Raw genomic sequence first — 21,707 nt, forward strand, 5'->3', positions numbered from 1 at the left:
TTTCTTGTTTAACATTCTTAAGAGCAATGTGGTTGTGTTCGTAGTTCTCTTAATATCAACTTGGTCAGAAAATGTTTATGATATAAAGGGTTTGCAAAAATGTAAATGAGATCCAAGGTCTTAGAGAGTAGAATCATCCCATAAGACCATCAGTCTCCTAGACTAGCAAATCAGCTTCCATTGTCTCCCTGTTGTCACATCATAGGGTGCTTGAATGGTCCATGTACCCTTCAGGGTGGTTCAGATATTTCTGTCAAATGCTCGCGAGCTTCTCTGGTGTGACTTTTGGGAGAAAGAAAAATAAAATGTAATCTAACCATGATGTGTTTGTAGCCCAATTCAATGCTTCTATTTTGACACTGTGTCACATATCATTTAGGCAAACTCTTTTCAAGTTGTGCTCTGGTGTTGCACCTGTATCATTTCCGCACTTGCCCTTCAGAGATTCTGTGAACGCAAATGTTTGAACACGGTTCAGTTTTCCATTTCAGTGTTTAGTGTTTTGTAGCTCTAGTAATAAATACATACAAACATTTCTGATCTGTCATTCACGGGATCATAAGTTACTGAATATCAGTTATTGGCAGGTCCAATCCAAATGTATCATCAGTATGGGCTTTCCAAAATCCCAATCCGTTGACCTCGACAATGTTAGTTCCTCTTGCACTCTTAACCCTTGAATAACATAATAAAAAAAGGGTTGTGCAAATATAGCTCAATAGAAGCAAGTACTGGGACACACCCCAGTGAAAATCTGAAGCTCTAAAATTGAATATCCAGTTGAGAACAGGCGCCAATCAATCACAGTTTCATTCCAAGGTTCAGAACCTCAGCAAAGCAAAACATATCCAGGAACTGTAAAGTAACATCAGTTATCAGCAAATTCAGAGGTATTGATCCAGACGTGGACAGTGAAATAATCAAGAGTTCTTCAGACCACATGTCAGCTGGCACACTGGGAACTTTCCATAAGGGAATGTCAATGTATTTCCAAGGATAGCACAGTCCATGTGGTGCTATTAAGGCACCATGCAATCCCGTCCCACGTAGTATTCAATGTAACACAACCAGGCCCTATTGACGTTAACCCCATGGCAGCCATTTGGTAAATGTGTCACTCCTGGGATGAGAAACTCATGCTACAACATCAGATAACAGTATGTCTACTTTACTGTATACGCACCATATCAAAAACGTTGGAATTTCAGGTTCCTCTCTAAAATCTATCCATATAGCTTGGTAACAAGTTACTGTGGCTTTGTTTGTAAAAGCTTTAATATGCCTAAAATGATCTGTGATGTGTCATCAAATAAGTATACATATCTGTTCCACATGGCCACACGCGGGGGCGGGGTGAAAACCCCCTCCCTGAAGTCTCGACGCTGTCGATTATACAAACTATAGAGTTGATGCACACTTTAGAGTTTTCCTCAAAGTCGTTCTTTGTGTTGCACTAGGCTTCACTCATAGTAACTGACGCAAATTCTCCAAACTTTAGTGTGTTAGTGATCCAATATTAATAAGTTATAAATATGTGATGATTACTTTGATTTAAATTGAGCATTTCCTTTACAAAAATTCCCATTTCTTTTTATACACTACAGGTGGCAGGTGTCTTGGTGAGGGACCAGTTTTTGCGAGAGAGAGAGAAATAATTTGAGCAAAAACATGTAGTATAAATTCAGTAACAGATCCTGCTAATTGCTCTTCAAGACTTTCCCCCGCATTTATGGGTGACTTTGGAAACAATTAAACCTGGTTAGGCAATATATAATAAAACCTAAGTTGTTTAAATCATACTTAGGGCCCTCAGTCCTTCATTTAGAGTTTCTCATCCTGGAGGTGGAAAAAACATCCCTGGTGTACTGTGGAATTGTGGGAACTGCGGTCATGTCAGGAAGCTCAGTATTCTCAAGTACTCGCTGCTTTCAGCATTGTCTGTTAGCTAGTGTTAGTCCCACAGAAACCTCTCCTGTGAGGTGAGACCGACTATAAAACTAATACAAGGAGGAACAGTGTGCGCCTGCATGCATGTAGGTATATGTATCGTGTCTGCATCATTTGGAATGTCCACATCTTCCTGTGTGTGTCACTGTCCAGGGTAGGTGGGGTAGTGTGCCGGGGAGTGTGTGTGTATGTGTGGCTGTGACTGTGCATGTGTGTTGGCCAGCGGCAGCGTGGCATGGCGGTCGGGGGGCAGGCAGGAGGACAGCAGGTCGTCCTCTGAAGCATCTCCTGGAGACAGAGCGGAAACACAGCTGTGACTGCAGCTCCAGGCACACACACAGGTGTACGTGTGTGTTCTCACTTTGGACAGAATCAGCCTGTTCTCCCTGCCTACAGTGTGTTTGCTAAGCCAAACATGTCCGGACTCCAGTTCTTTACTTCTCACTTGACATTCCCAACTTTAGGAAGAAACTCCATCAAAAACTGTAGAAGTGTTATTTAACACTGAATATGAGATGAGCTTTTTGCTTTAATTTATCAATATGCAGTAAATGTATAGAGGTTATTCCCTATCTTTATTCAACAGCGTGTTCTTTCAATTTGAGAGCATCATTTATTGATTTCAGGTTCAGATTTTGTATTTCTTTCAGTCAAACCCTGTTCTTGCGCTTAGATTTGCTCTGCTTCTGCTCAAACTGTACGCTTGCACTCAGATATATTAACCTTGGAAAGTATCTATCCCTGCCCTAATGCCAAAGTAACTGGCAACTGAATATGTTTTGCCGTCTGATGTCTATGTCTGGACCGTTGCGTAAAAAGGAGGGTTTCTGCCCCGTTACTTCTCCTCTGTTTTCTTGTCCCAGTTTTCTTATCAGTTTTCTGCATGCAGTTTGCTTTTCAGCCCAACTGTCTACAGTTAAATCAACCGGACTTCTTTCTGCAGATGTGAGCGTCCTTAACAACGGTCAATAAGTCTTTGCCGCACATTAGGCGCGTTCACACCAGGGTATTTTCCCCCGTACTTTTCCCGTTTAGTTCCGTTAGTACCCCTTATGTCGCGTTCACACCAAAAAGAGTACTTAGTGCCGGGAACTTTAACCCCCATTTTTAGTGCCTGCTGAGAGGTGGTACTCTCCTGGGGGAAAAAAGTGCCCCAGTTCTGATTGGCTTGGCGAATTGCAAACCACGCCCCGTAAAACTCTGAAATGTTTTGTAGAGCCGCCATTTTATTATCCTCGCATTAGCATTATTAGCATTATTAGCATTCGTCCAGCGCACAAACGCAAAGAGACTAACTTATGGCAACACAAAAGAAAACATGGGAGCGGTGGAGATGAGGAGGTGTCGGCGTTCTGGCGATTTACTCGGAAGGCTTCAGTAGAAGCTGCTGGCCAGTCCCCAACTCCGGGGACTTCGGGTGGCAGTATACGCCGTGAAGTTGTTTGCGGCCTGCCAGTAAACCCAAAGCAGAAGAAGAAGAAGTGATGTCAGCGGCTCATTTGCGTAATCTTCCCTAAGGAAAAAGTACTCCGGTGTGAACGCGATCGGCCCTTAGTTCCATAGGGGAACTAAGAGCTGGGAACTAAGTACGGCAAAGTACTTGGTGTGAATGCGGCTATTATCCCTTACATGTTTCCATCTTAAGCTTTGTTAGTTAGTTCGTTTCGTAATGGACGTACTGTAACAGTTGTAACGGTTGTAGCTTTTCTCAGAGGCGGAGGGATACTGACTTGTTGTGAAAAGTAACTACAATTATACCCGTGGTATACGCTCATTATATCAAGCTAAGAACCAATCAGATTGCTTGATTTGACTTGTCCGTTTTATAAACCTGGTTAAAGAGTAACCACCCTTACGGGATGTTCTAATATATAAAGCGAACACGCCAGCAAGGAGACGACACTTCACCTGGCCTCCTATTGGTTGAGGGATTTTGGTTTTTGCACAGAAAATGTGTGCAAGCAGCAATATATCTGAGTGCAAGCGTACAGTTTGAGCAGAAGCAGAGACAAATCTAAGCGCAAGGACAGGGTTTGACTGAAAGAAATACAAAATCTGAACCTGAAATCAATAAATGATTCTCTCAAATTGAAAGAACACGCTCTTGAATAAAGATAGGGAATAACCTCCATATAAATGTTGATGTAGCTTTTAGATTGATTCCTATGAAACCTGATTTCACTGTGCAGTTTTGTCTGAATCTGTGTCACCTTCTCCTGAGAAAATGAAGGCTTGATTACGCCACAAAACCGTGGAAAACAACATTTCGTGTTGCCAACTAGTTCCAATGAAAGTGGCCTTAGCTCCAGAAGTTTCTAAAGGTTCCCAGATTACGTCATGCTAATTTTAAACATGCGCATTCATTTGCAAAATATCTTTACTACTTTATACAACTATGTTTTAGTAAGAAACCCCTCTACTCCAGCCTAATGGGGCCAGCGGGTGTGTTGGAAGGCACGACATTAGGTAAAGGTACAACAAATAGAAAAGCTGTCATGCTTTTGCACTTACAAGAAGTATGCAAAGTATACAATCAAATGTCTATTTAAGAAAAGAATCAATAAAAAACATTAGTGAAGGCCTGTGTGTGGCGTACCGCTGCAAGGATCCATGCCTGCCTGGTTTCCAGTGATGTGGTGCCAGTAGACGGAGCGGGGCAGGATGGCTGTGGGGGTGCAGGGGTAGGAGCCCGGCTCTGAACCCACAGACAGCAACTGAGAGGCATAAACACACACATTGAAGAAACTGGACTGTAGATTAGTTATTTCTATTCAAGTAGCAGAATATCGACAAAATATTAGTATGAATTTTGTTTCACTGCGCTACTGAAGGATATTCACAGTAAGCTTCATAATGTGTTTTGCTAGTATAAGAAAGCTGGATGGATGGGGCTGAACTCCAGGTGGAACGGCATGGAAATGTCATGTCATGACCAAGATGAACACATCAGCAACATGGCACTGTGTTATTATACTGGGAAATGTGTTTTACCTTTGACTCTGCACTACTGAGGAACTTAATATGCTCATGAACAATTAGTTTAAAACATGTACTCACTATTTGTAATGTAATCCTTCTGACTAAAGCTGCTGTAACCTGTTATGGACCTTCGGAGCTTCTTCTTTTTTGCCACTTGGGGGCAGCAAGCAAACTAACACTTAATAGCATCTCCTATTAAAGAAGAAATGTTATTAGCAAACAGTTGTTGTTTTTTAATACCTAAGATACAGAGCAACATTAGCATTTATTTAGAGTTATATATTTAAAGAAAGTGGGGCAAAGTAACTAAGTAGATTTACTCGGTGTTCAGTTATTATGCTCCAAATATCTGGAACAAACTCCCAGAAACCTGCAGGTCCGCTGCAACTCTGACTACTTTTAAATCCAGGCTGAAGACTTTTCTTTCTTTGCTTTTAATTGAACTATTCATATCTTAGACTGCACTGTAACTTTTATCCATGTCTTTTATACCTGTGTTATTATGTTTAATTTATTATCTTTGCTTTTTAATGACAGTTTTTAAAAATGCCCTTTTATAATGTGTTTCCGCTGCACTATTTCTTAATGCTTTTAATGTCTTTCATTTTTGTAAAGCACTTTGAATTGCCTTGAACTTGACGTGCCTTACTCAGGGACTTTACTTTAGTACAATCGTTAAGGGACTTGTACTCAGCTGGACTATCTTCATTTGATGCTACTTTGTACTTCTACTCCTCTACAGTTCAGAGGTACATGGTGTACTTCTACTCCACTACATGTATTTAATACCTTTAGTTACTTCACAGATGTGGATGAATGATGTGAAATATAATCAAGTGTTAAATCAGACTTTAGTTCCACCTGGAGTAAATCCACCAGCTACCCTGCAGTATACAAAGCCATTCAAACTAGCTGCACCTTTACCAGCTTTGAGAACACTTTCATGATCAATCATTATAAAACATATCATATATATTATTCTGAAATGGACCAATCAAACAATGACTACTTTTACTTCACTTTACTTTGCAGGACTTTTACTGTAACAGAGTATTCCTCCACTGTCAAGGGGTGAACTCAGGGGCATGAACCCAAATGCACAACTCAGACTCAGAGGGTTGCAAAAATAAAGTACTTTACTGGGTAATTTCACAGTAACAAAACAGAGTACAAAAAAATCACTCTTTCGAGGAACAACTAAAATACTTCCATATGGAGCTTTGGAACGCAGATAACAAACATGGCACAGGCTTGAGGGTACGCTGGTAATTCGAGTCATGAGAAGAGACAAACTGGCACAGGACAGGTGGAGACTAAGACAATATATACACATGAGGTAAGGGGCACAGGTGGAAACAATCAGGGCGGGGTAAACAATCACAAACGCAGGAGACACAAAGGGGCGGGGAGCACAGTGACCTGAAACGAGAGGGAGAATGACTTTTCAAAAATACAAACAGGGAGGCACAAGACAAAGGGACATGACAAAGCTAATTTAAAGAATACAACTTAACAATAATCTTTCGAGACATGACATACACTCTGGTACATCTACTTTGAATTAAGTACAAGATCTAAGTACTTGTTCCACCTCTGTTTAAATGGCTTTATTATGTTATGCACAGCTAGAGTGTAGATATGCAATGACAAACTCAAGTCACAGGCTCCTTCAACAATGCAACATAAACATATTTAACATTAACTCTGATTTGTGGTTGTGGGTGTGTGTGTGTGTGTGTGTGGGTGTGGTGTGATGTGTGTGTGTGTGGTGGTGTGTGTGTGTGTGTGTGTGTGTGTGTGTGTGTGTGTGTCTGTGTGTGTGCATGGTGTGTTGTGTGTGTGTGTGTGTGTGTGTGTGTTGGAATGTGTGTGTGTGTGTGCTGAGTGTGTGTGTGCTGTGTGTGTGTGTGTGTGGTGGTGTGGGTGTGTGTGGTGTGTGTGTGTGGGTGTGTGTGGGTGTGTGTGTGAATGTGTGTGACTGTGGTTGTGTGTGTGGTGTGTGTGTGGTTGTGAATGTGTGTGTTGTGTGTGTGTGTGTGTGTGAATGTGTGGTGTGGTGGTGTTGTGTGTGTGTGTGTGGTGTGTGTGTGTGGGTGTGGTGTGTGTGTGTGTGTGTGTGTGTGTGTGTGTGTGTGTGTGTGTGTGTGTGTTGTGTGTGAATGTGTGTGTGTGTGTGTGTGTGTGTTGTGTGTGTGGTGTGTGTGTGTGTGTGGGTGTTGTGTGTGTGTGTGTGTGTGTGTGTGTGTGGTGTGTGTGTGTGTGTCTCACCCTGCTGTTTTTCTCTATTTCCAGCAGGACCTTCTTGTGCTGCTCAGCTATAGTCAGTGTAGAGGAGTGGACCCTCTGGTAGATCTGCTCCCCCTCTCTGGTCTGGAAGGTGTAGAGGCCTTCCCCGCTGTCACACATCCTGCACATGACAGCAACTCAGTTTGTTTTCAAAAGTCAGTAAATATATATAATAACAATAAATGATAGCTTAATAAAAAGTAAAAAGCCTGTAAAGCAGAGCTACATTTAAGAGACACACTATTTGGGAGTGAAGCAGTAACACACACACACACACACACACACACACACACACACACACACACACACACACACACACACACACACACACACACACACACCACACACATACACACACACACACACACACACACACACACACACACACACACACAGACAGAGGGCTCTACTGCTGCTCTGGTTTGTTTTAGACGACATGCACACACACGCGCATGCTCGCACACACACACACACACACACACACACACACACACACACACTCACTCACTCACTCACCCCAATCATAGCTCATCAGGTTTTATCAGAGCGGAGAAGATAAGGAGGTCTGACCCGCACTGATTAATTGTCTCATCTAGACAATCAATCAGAGAGAGAGAGAGAGAAAGAGAAAGAGAGAGGTATCCTTTGATTGACCGTCAGCTGACTGACAGCTGCACATGCACATACTTTAGTTGTGAGGTCCGATAAAGCAGCATAAACACACACTGTATACGTATACACATGTTATAACAAAGGAGGTGTTGTCCCTGACTCTGAAAGTGTGGGGGGCCATGATGTATGTATTCTGCATTGATCTGGGGAAGGAGATTGATCTGACCCCCCCGCCATCTCATCCCAGTCTTACCTTCCAGCCTCAAAGGTGAAGCGCGTGGCGTCGCGGCCATAGCGCCGCAGCGAGCACAGCGGCCAGGTGACCAGCTTGGTGCGGGGGTTGTGGATGTCCCACAGGTAGATGTTCTCGTGGGTGATCTGCATCATGCACTCCCCATAGATGTCCAGGTTGGGGCAGGGGAGGAGGAACACGTTGAAGCGCTCTGAGGAGACCAGAGAATGATAGGACCGTCAGGGACTGAGGTCCGCTGGCATTACTCCAGCTCTTAAAGATTATATAGCCTTAATTATAGAGGACTATACATTCTGAAAAAGAGAAGAGGACACGGAACCAAGCAAAGCGCTAAGGTGATTTAAACACGGGACACAATATGGTCAGTGTTGGAAAGTAGTCGTAACATTTACTAAAGTACTGTCAAATTGTATTGTAGGTTATTGTACTTTACATTTCATATTACTTTATAGGCTTACTTACAAATCCATTATACACAACCTGACAAGCACAACATATGTATGATGATGAACATGGTGGAACCTTTAGCAGCTGAAGAGCCAGAGACCAGAGAGTGAACATTCATCAGGCACACACACACACTCAGGTGGATGACTGTTGTTCTGTTTGCTGGAAGTAGGCAAATGACTGCTAACATGTTCAACAAATGTATATAGTGATCATATGTCAATATGTAAAAGGTGATGTGTTATGGCAACCAAGTCTCACAAAAGAATGTGTGATAGCTACGTTGGTCCACAGGGCAACACATAGTATGTCATCAAAAATCCCTCTCAAATTGTGACATGGCTAATTAATGTTTTCCTATACATTTCTAATGGCCAGTGCCCATGTCACGTGATCGTGGACACGATCGTATGGCCATTAAAACACTTTGTATTACATTTCTAGCAAGAAGTGTATATTTTACTTTCAGAACCTACGTCCAGTGGATGTGTAGGATCTATATTTTGATAGATATTACGAAGATTATTTGAGGTCTCACCAGGAGAATGTGTATATACTACGTATATAAACTATAGAGTGTGCTCTGCGCGCACCAGGGGCGGTTCTAGGGGGGGGGGGCCCAATGGGGCCAGTGCCCCCCTAACACTGACTTTGGACCCCCCTGTGGCCCCCCTGAAAATGAAAAATTTATGATTAAGCGATTTCTTGGCTGACAGAATAGCTTAACTAACGTTATTTGTCATTCTAGTCGGACAATTATCATTTAATTGTATTCAGATGTTATTAGATGTCTACTCTGAAACACTTTGTTACCAAGGTCCGATATTAAAGTTTAAAATTAAAGTTTATGATCATTGTTATGACTGTGTATTCATGTTATGTTTGCATCTCTGTTTAGAGATCCATGTACCATTTACTTGTAGCAAACATAACGTATTGATTAGCACCTTAAGGGGCGGAAGAACCTTTCTGTCTGATATTTAACAAATCAGATATTCATTTGTTAAAAACTGATACATTTTTAGAGTAAAATGATATGTTCAAATACAGAAATGAAGGACCAGGTACACTGCTGTCCTTTCTCTGCTAATGCCACTCAACAGATCTCTCCTCTAGACACCATGCTTCATTTGGCCTGCCACCCATGGAACGAGGAGGTGAAGTCTGAACCACTGTATGCAGTACAGCTAGCAGAAGGTTCAACAGCACAGACAGATGTTACTCTGCCTTCACCTGTGTGTTCACACTGCACTCCAGCTGCCAGGAGGTCAGGCTCCCCCAGACTGATGTCATTCAGACGGGTGCCCAGACACTCTATAGACAGGGTCTTAAACCAGTCCTCTGCTTCCAGCTCTGCAGGGGGAGAGAGGGGTAGGGAGGGGGAGACAGAGAGAGAGGGAGGGAGAGATGTATATAGTTCTAAGCTGAACATGTCATTAATGGTTCAATGATTTGGAAAAACTATGTGTCATTATTATTAATGGAATAAAGCGAGTTGAATTTGAGACAGGGTCAGATGGTGAAATGAAGGCCTCTTCTACCTCTGTCTGGCCGGGTGTTTGGACTATGTGAAACAGTTACTGCTGCACACGTCAGGTGCAGCTCACAGCACAACACTGGGCTAAGGAGGAACACATATCTACATAATAATAATATCAACAACCTACTGCCTTTTGGATAGAATTGTCATTAGGATTATGAAAGTGTATCCTTGATGTTGGAATTTCTTGGTGAACAACAATCAGGTGGACTGAGCATGCTAAAGCACTGTGAATAGTTACAGTGAAGTACATAGTAACTACTGAATAACAGGCTAAGGATTTTTGAGCCACCAGTCTCTTGTAATAGAGACAGCTTCACATACACAGGGGATAAGATGCGTAAATGGTCCTGGTCGGAATCAAACTGTGTCCATCGCAGCAGAGACTGAGTCACAGTACATCTGCATTTAAAGTTTAATATAAGTCGAATAAAACTAATTCTAATGACAGCAATGAGTGCATCGACAGTAAGAATACACTGTGTTTGTATCCGTGTCACACACATGATGTGTGAAATGGTACAGATACAAACACCAAAAGGGACTAAAAGACTAATAATGTTTTGTGAGGTGAATGTTGAGGGTGAGTTTGGGGTCCATCCCTGACAGCACAGAGCTGTGTGTGTGTGTGTGTGTGTGTGTGTGTGTGTGTGTGTGTGTGTGTGTGTGTGTGTGTGTGTGTGTGTGTGTGTGTGTGTGTGTGTGTGTGTGTGTGTGTGTGTGTGTGTGTGTGTGTGTGTGTGTGTGTATTACCTGATTCACAGGTAAAGGTGCGAGAGGTGTCGTCTGTGAACACAATGGCCACTGCCTGTCTCTTGGTATCTCGAGGCAACCTTGTGATATTCTTGACATTGCTTATCTCTGTCACCTAGGTAACAGGTGGAAAGCAAAGTCGTTAAAGTGGTTATCAAGACTTATTGTTATTGTTTAATTAATGTGAAGACACCTCAGTTAAATAGCCTTAAAATTGGATATCTATGTTTAGGATGAAATGGTGACTCATACAGTACAGGGGTGGAGAGGAGTCACTGACACCTAAAGATAATTGTACATGTATCATTACACCACATTTATTAACATGGCTTGATGTGTAAAATGGTGAGGAATAGAGTTTAAATAAAGCAAGAGTTGGTAATTCAATTTATTTTTTAAACAGTTGATCATTGTTGATATATTACTATATCCTGACACTTGTGAATGAGAAATCTATAAGCATCTGGAAGATTCCATGCAGCCGAAGGAAAGCTGATCAGTGTGTCTGGGTGCCGACCAAGCACTCTCCCTCTGCCAGAGCAAACAGGCAGGCAGGGACAGAGGTGTCTTTATTTATGATCAGCGCTGCTTAGTTTGATAGTTTGATCGGAGTTCTTGAGCAGTGTACACTGCACTACAGTCCTCTGCTGTGATTGGTTGTTTTCCATAAAGTGGAATAGGAGTACTGGGGGGGCAGAGGTAGTATTTTTATTCAGATGATCTGTCTGTGCACTACTGTCTGGATATAGAGAACGGTAATGATCAAAATATGTTTTGATTCCTCGAATAGAACTCTATTCATTGATGATGTGAGGTGACTTTCAGTCGGAGCACTTCCAAGGATTAGCCACTTGATTGTTTTTTATGGAATAACACTTTAATGTGTAAGAAAGAGAAACCTTCTGTCAAACTGCCTACAGATTCAAATAATAAGATAGAGCAACGCCACTCTACAACTCGGCTTTCCTTCATTTCACTGTGCCTGTCAACTCTGTCAACACACAGGCACGTACACACACACACACGCACGCGCACACACACACACACCTTGGGGAAGGCTCTGATGTAGGCAGACTTCTCATCAGGGTATTTCTCCAGACGACGAGGTCCTTTGCTCGATGACTTCTTGAACACCAGCCAGCAGCGTCGATAGATCTATAACACGCACACACACATTTAGGATAAAATGTATTACGACTACTTTTCTATTAAGATGTATAAATAGAAATACTCCAAACCCTATAGCAGTGGTTCCCAACCTGGGGGGCGTGCCCCCCTTGGGGGGGAGCCAAAGATCGCAGGGGGGGCGCCAGGCCTCAGATGATTTGAGGCCAAATATCATATTTAGACTTTTTTTTTTTTACATATAATTGTAAGGCAATACATGATTGTCACTAAAAGCCTCTTCTCTACATTACAATAAAATATAAAAAATAATTGACTAATTAATTTGAATAAAAATTCAAGTTAGTATTAAAGGGATAAAAAGACAGAAATGTATAATTCTTTCTTTAATATAAATGTTTCTTCTGCCCGTAAAGTGTCCAAACCAGGCTTTTCTGGATAAGCGCATTTTTAAAACATAGTCATTGTCCATGCCGGTTTCAATTGGATTATTTGTCAGTTGCTCCGATCAGATCGGTCTCCTCCATTTTGTAGATTATTTACGACTTTTGAATCCACATAAACACATCGGCAAAATCCAGCTTACTTTGAGCATGTGTTTTAAACAGTTGAATCCCTTTGTGAATTGTTTCCACTTGCGGCATCCTTTAATTTCTTCATACAGCAGGAATCCAAATAAATGAATCCTGAGTCCAATAACCATCAAAGTCACTCCAATAGTGCTCCTTGATTACGCTTTCATCCTCCTTTAACAAAATACTTCACATTCATCCAGTTTGTGACAGTAGTTGTAGCTTTTGAGACTTTTAAACTTTAATTATCGCTGTTGCTCCCCCCCCCTCTTGGGAAAAAAGGTTGGGAACCAACACAAATAAGTACATAAATACAAACATGCACATAGGGATTATTGGAGGTCAATGCCACTACTAACAGTAGTTTCTTATTATTTCACATGTGGACCTTCTGGCAAGATGCAATGCGTCTTTATTGTTTTTACATCATTTTATATAAATATTCTCAATAATAATTGTGTTTGAGTGTGGTGTGGGTTTATGGGAAGATAGAGATAGCACCACAGTGGGACCTGTCCAGTGAATAAGAAGTGGCCTGCAGCTCTTCCTGACAACATGACATGTCCTCTAGTGAGTCCAGAAAACACTACAAAACAACAAACTGAGCTGAGAGGCACACCAACAAAAGACAACCTTTATTTCAAATCTAAAGTAAATAAACTCATTTCTTTATCCCTCACTTTCTTATTTAAGTGAAGGGATATATACAGAGCAGGACAAGATGCTGATCTAACACATGTGTTATGATTGGCATACATATGCTACATTTATTTTTAGCAAGGGAGATGACTGATGTGTACTTTTTTAGAGCAGTTAATATATGTGACATTTCTTCGTAAAGAATTATGTGTGGCTGTTCACACTGCTGGACAGTGACTCTTCCTACAGTGTGTGAAACAACGAGAGATCTGAAAGATGCTGCTCAGTATTACAATTTCACATTTTAAAATCCATTGTAATCTATACATTCTATTGTAATGTCTGAAATAATCCTGTTTTTTAAGACACATTTTTTCCTTAAAATGACTCAGAACACATACATAAGGAGTTCTAAGAAATAATAATAAATCAATTTAGTTGAACTAAAGGGCAAGTGGATGATACAGAGGAAAATCAGCTGACTTGTGTTTGGAATGGCCCTGTATCCATTAAACGCCATGCCCATGTGAAAACATCGCCTCCTCTCACTCTAATGTGAGCAAAGCCCTCTGGAGCGAGAGGAACTCCCCCCCCCTCTCTCTTAACTTCACTGAGCGCTCCTCAGTCTGTCTGCTGAGACCCGCCTACTTCAAACAGGAAGGAGAGGAGGGATGAAGGAGAGGAGGGATGAAGGAGAGGAGATGAAGGAGAGGAGGGAGATGGAGGATGTGCTAAAGAGAGATAGTAGACATGAAAGCAGAAGGCATGTTCACCGAGTAAAACTATGACTTCCACCACACATTAATAAATACAATATGACACATATTTAAATATTAATCTTATGAAAAGTGACACACACACACACACACACACACACACACACACACACACACACACACACACACACACACACACACACACACACACACACACACACACACACACACACACACACACACACACACACACACACACAGAAGTGCAGCAACACAACGGTGGTCAAATTTAGATTTGTTTTGTTGTTGAGTCTTTCCTTTTATTTCAGAGAGACAGACTGGAAAGAGGAGAGAGAGGGAATGACAGAGCAAAGGTCCATGGGTCGGAATCAGACCCCCGGTCTGCTGCGATAAGGACTCCAAGCAAGCACATGGCCGCCTGCTAAAATGATTGGTCGTGCTTTTTACAGCGCTACGGCTTCCACAGCCATGTATTTATTGTCAAAGCCTTTAATATATTCATTGCTATCGGGATGTTAAGAGCATTCCATGGAATATAACAAAAAGTGTTTTCTGAAATAAATTACATACCTCACCTTTAATGCATGGGTAATAATAATAATAATACAAAAATAAATGATATAATATAATAGTATAACTTTCACTTTCCTGATTATACTAGCATACTTTTACTAAAGTAACAATAACAGGTTTAAATGCAGGGCTTTTGTAGTGTTTGTATAGTGTAGCACTAGTACTTTTACTGAAGTAAATTATCTGAAAACTACATTCACCATGATTACTTCTAACAACTTATGCATGTTTTTACATCCCCAACCTTTATCTCATTCTTTAGGCGCATTCACACCGCAGTACTTTTCCCACAGAGGTTCATGAGAACTCTTTAGTTCTCATGAACTAAGTACAGATCGCGTTCACACCGGAATAAGTTCCCTGAGGGAGCATTAGGCAAATGAAGCCGCTGACGTCACTTCTTCTTCTTCTGCTTTGGGTTTACTGGCAGGCCGCAAACCACTTCACGGCGTATACTGCCACCCGGAGTCCCCGGCCGGAAGTCCCCGGAGTTGGGGACTGGCTTCAGTAGAAGTTGCTGGGACTCCCAGCAGCTTCTACTGAAGCCTTCCGAGTAAATCACCAGAACGCCGACACCTCCTCATCTCCACCGCTCCCATGTTTTATTTTGTGTTGCCATAAGTTAGTCTCTCTGCGTTTCTGCGCTGGGCTAATGCTAATAATGCTAATGCGAGGATAATAAAATGGCGGCTTCACAAAACTTTCTTGGAGTTTTACGGGGCGTGGTTTGCATTCCGCCCAGCCAATCAGACATAGGAACCATTTTCTCCCACGAAAGTCCCTGCTCTCTAGTACCTCATTCACACCAACGCAACTCCGGTTCAAGCTCCGTGCTAGAGCTTTTTAGGTTCAGAACCAGTTCTTCGGTTTAGCTCTGGCTCTTTTCACACCGCCCAGAGTCCGACTGGTAATGCGTCGTTGCGTCATCGTTTGCGTCATCGTTTGCGTCATGACGTAACCGTTTGCGTGCCTGCTTCATAAAGCCAAACCGCGCGGATTAAATCAGTTGCATTCATTTCTTATGGCTCTATCTGCAGCTTTTCCGGAGTCATTTCTGTGGTTGAGTTATATTCTTATAAAAAAGTGTACTCGTGTCAATAAAGGTTTTTTTAAAACACAACTGCTTCCGAGGTCGGTCTTATTTCTTAAGGTGGACTGAACCATGAGTGTGGAGTAACGTTGTATCTTTCATTTAAATGAACTGTAACCTTCACCCAGCTATGTAACAGCTGTTCTCAAATGAACACGTGAAGTAAAGTTTAATATTTATAGTTTTAAAGATTTATAATGAATTATAATGAGAGGTGATCAACGTGAATGCTCAGGTTCCACCTTAACACGTAGACACGTTGCTTCACCATGAGCAGAAACCTTTATATATACAGTCTATGGCAGAAACACTGAAACTCTTGTTAAGTGTCTCCATCGTTGTACAAACTGGATAAAACGCGGGCTTTTTGTTGTTGTTCAGGAGTTGATCTGTCTCTGCCCCGGCCTCGACGTAAGCGTGACGTATGTGGTGCTTTTGCTCTGGCCGGACAATTTTTTGGTGCTTGAAACGAACCGGATTCCGGAGCTACGAGGCTGCTCCGCTGCGGTGTGAAGAGGAAAACCCGGTGCTTTTCAAGCTCCAGCTCCGAACCGGCCCTGAAACACCGTTGGTGTGAATGAGGTATAGCAGGGACGGAAAAGGGGGTAAAAAAGGTTCTGATTAACTCATTTTAGTTCCGGCTCTTTTTGGTGTGAACCCGACATTTCGGAACTATATCGGAACTAAAGTGGGAAAAGTACTGCGGTGTGAACGCGGCTAATGTGACTTATCTAATCGATTTCCTAAAGTTATTCACTCCTGTGAGACATGATGTATCATAACGTTACTTTGAAAACCGTCAGGCAGGATCGTTCACCCCCCCCCCCCTCTCCCCTCTCCTCTTGAGCCCTCACTGCTTGTAAAATAAACAGCACAAACTGTGGGTGTTTCTCAATCGCGAGGATGCTGGCTTGGTAGTCGCGTACTTCCAAGTCACTTCCTTCAGAAACGAAGCAAGTATGCTTCCAAGCCACGGCTTCGGAAAACGAAGAAGAATGGAACTGGCTAACAAGTGTGCCACTCTCTCTAACGGTTTCAACATAAACTGTATCGAAAATAAATACCTAACGATGTCTATCTAATTATGAACTTGCTTTACTTTCACGGAACACATTTTTGATGATAACAAACAAATGTAACAAAGTAACATATTTACCAACACATGTTCTACGCCACTATAATTACATTTAAATGTGTGCTGCGTCGGTTCAGCAATTCTCCGCAAGGGTTTTTGAAATTGGTCTGTGCGCAAAGCATTGTGGGGATTTTAAGGACGCGAAGTCTACCCATGTGCAGCCTCGAAATTTCCCCCAAAACCTCGGGGGAATTCCAAGTATGCTGGATATTGGAACAGTCCTTCGGCGGCACTCGATGACGTAGCATCCTTGAAATATTGGCTTGGAAGCCAAAATCGTCCAGATTGAGAAACGGCCTGGGTGTTTCTCAATCTCGAGCACGCTTGCTTGGTAGCACATGTCTTCCGAGCGTCTTGCTTCAGAAGCAAGGCAAGAATACTTCCTAGCATCCAGAAAACGAAGAGTGGAACAGGCGAGCAAGTGTGCAGGTGTGCGTCATATGCAGTGATGTACCTGAACGCGTTCAATGAACGATCGTTCATGAACGTGTTCATATTTTGGGCGAACGTGAACTGAACGTACTGTATTTCCGCTAGATGAACGTAATTGAGAACGCGTTCATTCTCAGCGCTGTATAACGGCGTTCAAAAGTGCGTTCATTCTCAGCACTGTATTATAACGGCGTTCAAAAGTGTGCCAGATTTCATATGCCTTTCAGCCGAAAACCCAGTTAAAACACACCGTAAACAGGCTTCAAAATAATGCGAAAAACCACCCAATCTGGCAACAGCAAACTGCCTGTGACGCATGCGCGCCTGTCACCCCTGGCTGTCGCACTAAAATATACGTCATCAGACTCCTCACAACAAACAATGTGGAACCACTGAACCGGCGAGCATTGAATGAATGAATGAATTAGTATGGACAAAGCCGAGAGCAGCTGCAGCAGCACTCGCTCAGAGTCAGACTCTACGGCGTCGGCGTATGAGCATTTAAAAGAGTTTTACGTTAAAGTCAGTACTGACTCAGACGGAAAAAATCTAACGTTTGCCTGTAACCTTAGTTTCATACCTCAGCCTGGTTCCTAGCTCGTGTTGTGTTAGTACAGAGTTATGTCGGCACATGTTTATATGTTATATGTTTGCACAATGACTACTTTCACTTTTGGTACTTTAAGTATATTTAGATTCTTATACTTAATAAAGACCATTCAAGCAGCACGTTTTTCCTCATGTTTTTGAAAATATACTGTAGAGATGAAAGCTGCAGCTGCTACTAGTGTGGACTGAATGGGCGGCAGCAAAGCGTTATGGAAATGCCAGTATTCTGATTGCTGTCTGTGGTTCTATATGGGTTGTGGCAATCATTTTGACAAATAATAGCTCGCAGCAACGTATTGAAAAAATAACTATAAACTATAAATCAGTTCATTTTTGAAACCATGAACTTTAGTTCAACATTTTGAATTATGAACTATGAACTGAACTAGTTCATTTTAAAATTTGTGAACTGAACTAGTTCATTTTAAAATTTGTGAACTGTGAACTGAACTAGTTCATTTTAAAATTTGTGAACTGTGAACTGAACTAGTTCATGTAGAAAGTGAACTTTCCCAACACTGGTCATATTATAGGCCCCGCCTTACATTTTCCGCCACAGATTTTGGGAAATTGGTCCGTGCGCAAAGCATTGTGGGGATTTTAAGACCACGGAGTCTACACATGTGCAGCCTCGAAATTTCTCCAAACGAAGTACGCCGGGCTCGGTAGAATTCCAAGTATGCTGGACATTGGAACAGTACTTCGGCGGCACTCGATGACGTAGTATGCTTGAAATAGTGGCTCTGGAGCAGCTTTACTCGAGATTGAGAAACAGCCACTGACTACTTACCGGAGCCCCGCTGTTCTCTGTCATCTTTCTCGTTGCTTTGATCACATGACTGACAAAGCCGTGCTCTGATAGGCCAGAAGTCGGTTCGATTGCATTCAGGCTCGATTGCTTATCCTGTCTGGATAACTGGATACAGCGTGGGAGGTGGGGCCTCGTTCATTCCAATGAGAGTTGCTCATTGGCGCAGGAAGACAAAATGGCAAACGTCACGAATGTATTCATATAATCATATAATCCGTTCTTATTGTGCATCCATGGGTAAAGGTACAACTCATGTAGTACAGAACACGTCACATGAACGTGCCGGGTGGCGCGGCCCCGTGGGTTAGATCTGCGTTCATAATGCCGAGGAAAATAACTCAGAATAACGTTATTAGCACATTTTACAACTTGAGGACCGAATGTTTTTAATAAGGGCTATACAAGTGTTCATACTGGGTTGTTTATTTAGTTTTAAAACAATTTAAACAGCTTTTTAAATTGCGTATCAATATATTTCAGATTTTTATTTCAAAAAATGGTTGCAAGCTGCACAAACAAGTGGGAGCACTCCTATCTGATGAGACAGATCTTTGCAGGACAATCAGCTTTGGGCCCGGCGGATGGATCTGCTGTTTTCATGCCTCTGAATGCTGTGATCTCTACCCGATGTCACCGGCATCATCGAAGGTTAATCTGATCTCATCCTACCTGCTTCAGTAAACTGCAGCCCCCCCCCCCCCCCTTTAACACCTGCAGACTAAAGGCAGCATATGACTTTCAGCACCAGTGGCTATGTAATAGTCAAGATGGTATGTTTGGCAATTACTTTGGCCTGCTCCTCTTAGAAAGCGAGGTCAGTGCTAACAGCTACCGAGATAATGAATCTGACTGTCTTGTGAGAAACGATAGATTCATCTTAACAGCTGCCATAACTATGCCATCATATCTGGGTGCTGCACATCACTAAGTTACTGCTCATGCATTTAAGACAGCAGCTTCATCAGTCTGCACAGGGAAATGAGGAATGCAATGCATCATGGGATGCAAACAGAGATGTTGATGTTAAAATAATTCTGACAGAAACTGTTTTAGGAAATTTCACACCAGCTTTAGTGAAAATTCACATGTTGGCAACCACTTTTTGTCTAATAGGTATTTTTATTTCGACTGGCTGAATAGTCTCAAAATCACAAAACACATTTTGTTTATTTAAATCTAGCGATGGGCAGTTCACCCAAGTTATGAACAGAAACCAGTAAACCCATTTCACAATCTTTCACCATGCAGAGAGTTTTGCAGAGTTTTGAGAGATTTCAGCTCAAGTTGGTGATCTTAATATCCACATAAACTTACTGAAGAACAATACTACCAGCACAATGAAGTCAAATACAGATGTTCTGCATTCTTTAGGAATTCTTCGCAACATAATGTGCCTCAGAAGGTTCCAAAAGAAAGACATGGAAATCACATTTTCATCCTTTATGCATTTGAACTGTTTGTGAGATAATGACCAGCTAAAAGAAAACTGTTATTGAGTCTGATGAGAACATCATGTAGTGTGTTTGATCTCGCTGCACTTTGCAAATCTAAATGCAAACCAGCCAAATAAACATGTTGGTCTGATCTTATCCTCAAATAGTGGCCTTTGTGTACCTCAATTTCAGAGAGATGCACGGGTTAAAACAAGCTTTCATTGGAGAGAGAAATCTGGCTTTATGTATATTTTATAATTAATTTAATTAATGTATTCATGCAGTGCAATACCATGTCTAAAGCTATATCTGTCAGACTGAGTGCAGGAGTTTGCTCTTGATAACCACAGCAATCTGTGAAGACGGAGAAAATAAAGACCAGCTGAGGAGGAACAGCATATAGTGTGGAGGAGCAGGGGGGGGGGGGGGGTCGGAGCCTGCAGCTGAAGGCAGATCAGGGAGCTCACACCAAATAGAGCAGGCTAACCTATTAGCCTCAGAGGGCTGCTTACATAATGATGCCTTCAGGGCCTACAAAACACCTCTGCAGATTCTCTGGACTGATGAGAGAAAGCTAGATGTGGAAGGCTGTGTGAGAGATTGCTCTGGACTGTAATATATCATCAACATGTCATTTTTTATTTGTGTTCAGTGCCCACACTGATACAAATGCTATTTAAATTATTTCATTCAAATGTATCTTTAAAAATCTGAAGGAATGAGAGCTGTCCTCTGAATCTATTTTACTGTGCATCTGCAGACGGCTCAAGGGATTTGAATGGAAAAACTGACTATGAAACACGTGTTATTGTCTTAGCGATGTCCTTGCTGGATATTCCGGTATCAAAGGAGCTGTCTGCACTCATACATCCTGCATGTTAGCATGTGCCTCAGGGAATGTCACATTTAATTCCACATTTGACACTCAAGGTTCAAGGTTCAAGGTTCTTTATTGTCAAACTAACATAGCTACAGAGTAATTATGTCGTAGAAAATCTTAGGTCACAGGCTTCTCCAACAATGCAACACAATAATACAGATAAGCAGACAATATTAAAACAATATTAAAATATACTATATACAAAAAGAAAAATAGTTTTAAAAGAAGTGAGACAAAAAAAGTGGAATAGTGCAATACGAGTCTATATACAAGTTGTTGGAATGATATATTAGATAATAGATAAATACTTACTAATGGCGCGTTTCCACTGCAGGCCTCGTTCGGCCTCGCTCGGTTTGGTTAGGCCTTATGAGGCCCGGCTCACTTTAATGCTGCGCTTCCATTACAGTTTAGGAACTGGGGTAGTTATTATAGTAACGCAGTGTAGGCGGAGCTGTGACGTCATCTTCAATGAGCGCCCCAGAAAAACAACACAGCCGTTAGCTCTTAGCCCTCAGAGCTCACAGCTCTTCATATCTGTTCAGAAACTAGACTAAAGTTAAACAAGTACAAACCACAGACTGTCTGTGTCATGGCAAATACAGTCGCTGGTTTATTTATGTCTGTATAGGCCGTTGTTGTGAGTGTAGACGGTCGGAGCATATACTGTATAACGTTAGCTTAGCCAAGCTCCATTTAGAAAACACGCATTTTAAAAGGGTTTTTCGCCTGCTGTCTGTCTGCAGACTTGTCAAAGCATTAATTCATGGTTTTTACTAACCGGTATCAGTATGTTGTTACTTCGGCATCCTTTTGAAACGTGTATTACAATTATATCACGGTCAAATATGTTC

General features: G+C 41.9%; 1 protein-coding gene across 5 annotated transcripts in view; it reads right to left on the minus strand.

Moving 5' to 3' along the window:
• Window positions 1-473: 473 nt before the first annotated feature.
• The window catches only part of dok4 (docking protein 4), a 137,631-nt gene continuing 116,397 nt past the window's right edge, over window positions 474-21,707 (minus strand). For all 5 annotated transcript variants that reach the window (XM_034229088.1, XM_034229091.1, XM_034229089.1 and 2 more), the window contains 7 exons: window positions 11,865-11,972; window positions 10,818-10,932; window positions 9,758-9,877; window positions 8,078-8,267; window positions 7,195-7,333; window positions 4,544-4,661; window positions 474-2,235 (listed from right to left, as the gene is read on the minus strand). In XM_034229088.1, coding sequence (XP_034084979.1) covers window positions 2,090-2,235; window positions 4,544-4,661; window positions 7,195-7,333; window positions 8,078-8,267; window positions 9,758-9,877; window positions 10,818-10,932; window positions 11,865-11,972 — 936 coding nt within the window. In that variant the 3' untranslated portion in view covers window positions 474-2,089. The remainder of the gene's footprint in view (window positions 2,236-4,543; window positions 4,662-7,194; window positions 7,334-8,077; window positions 8,268-9,757; window positions 9,878-10,817; window positions 10,933-11,864; window positions 11,973-21,707) is intronic.

The sequence above is a fragment of the Gymnodraco acuticeps genome, unplaced genomic scaffold (assembly GCF_902827175.1).
Source record: "Gymnodraco acuticeps unplaced genomic scaffold, fGymAcu1.1, whole genome shotgun sequence".
Taxonomy (NCBI): domain Eukaryota; kingdom Metazoa; phylum Chordata; class Actinopteri; order Perciformes; family Bathydraconidae; genus Gymnodraco; species Gymnodraco acuticeps.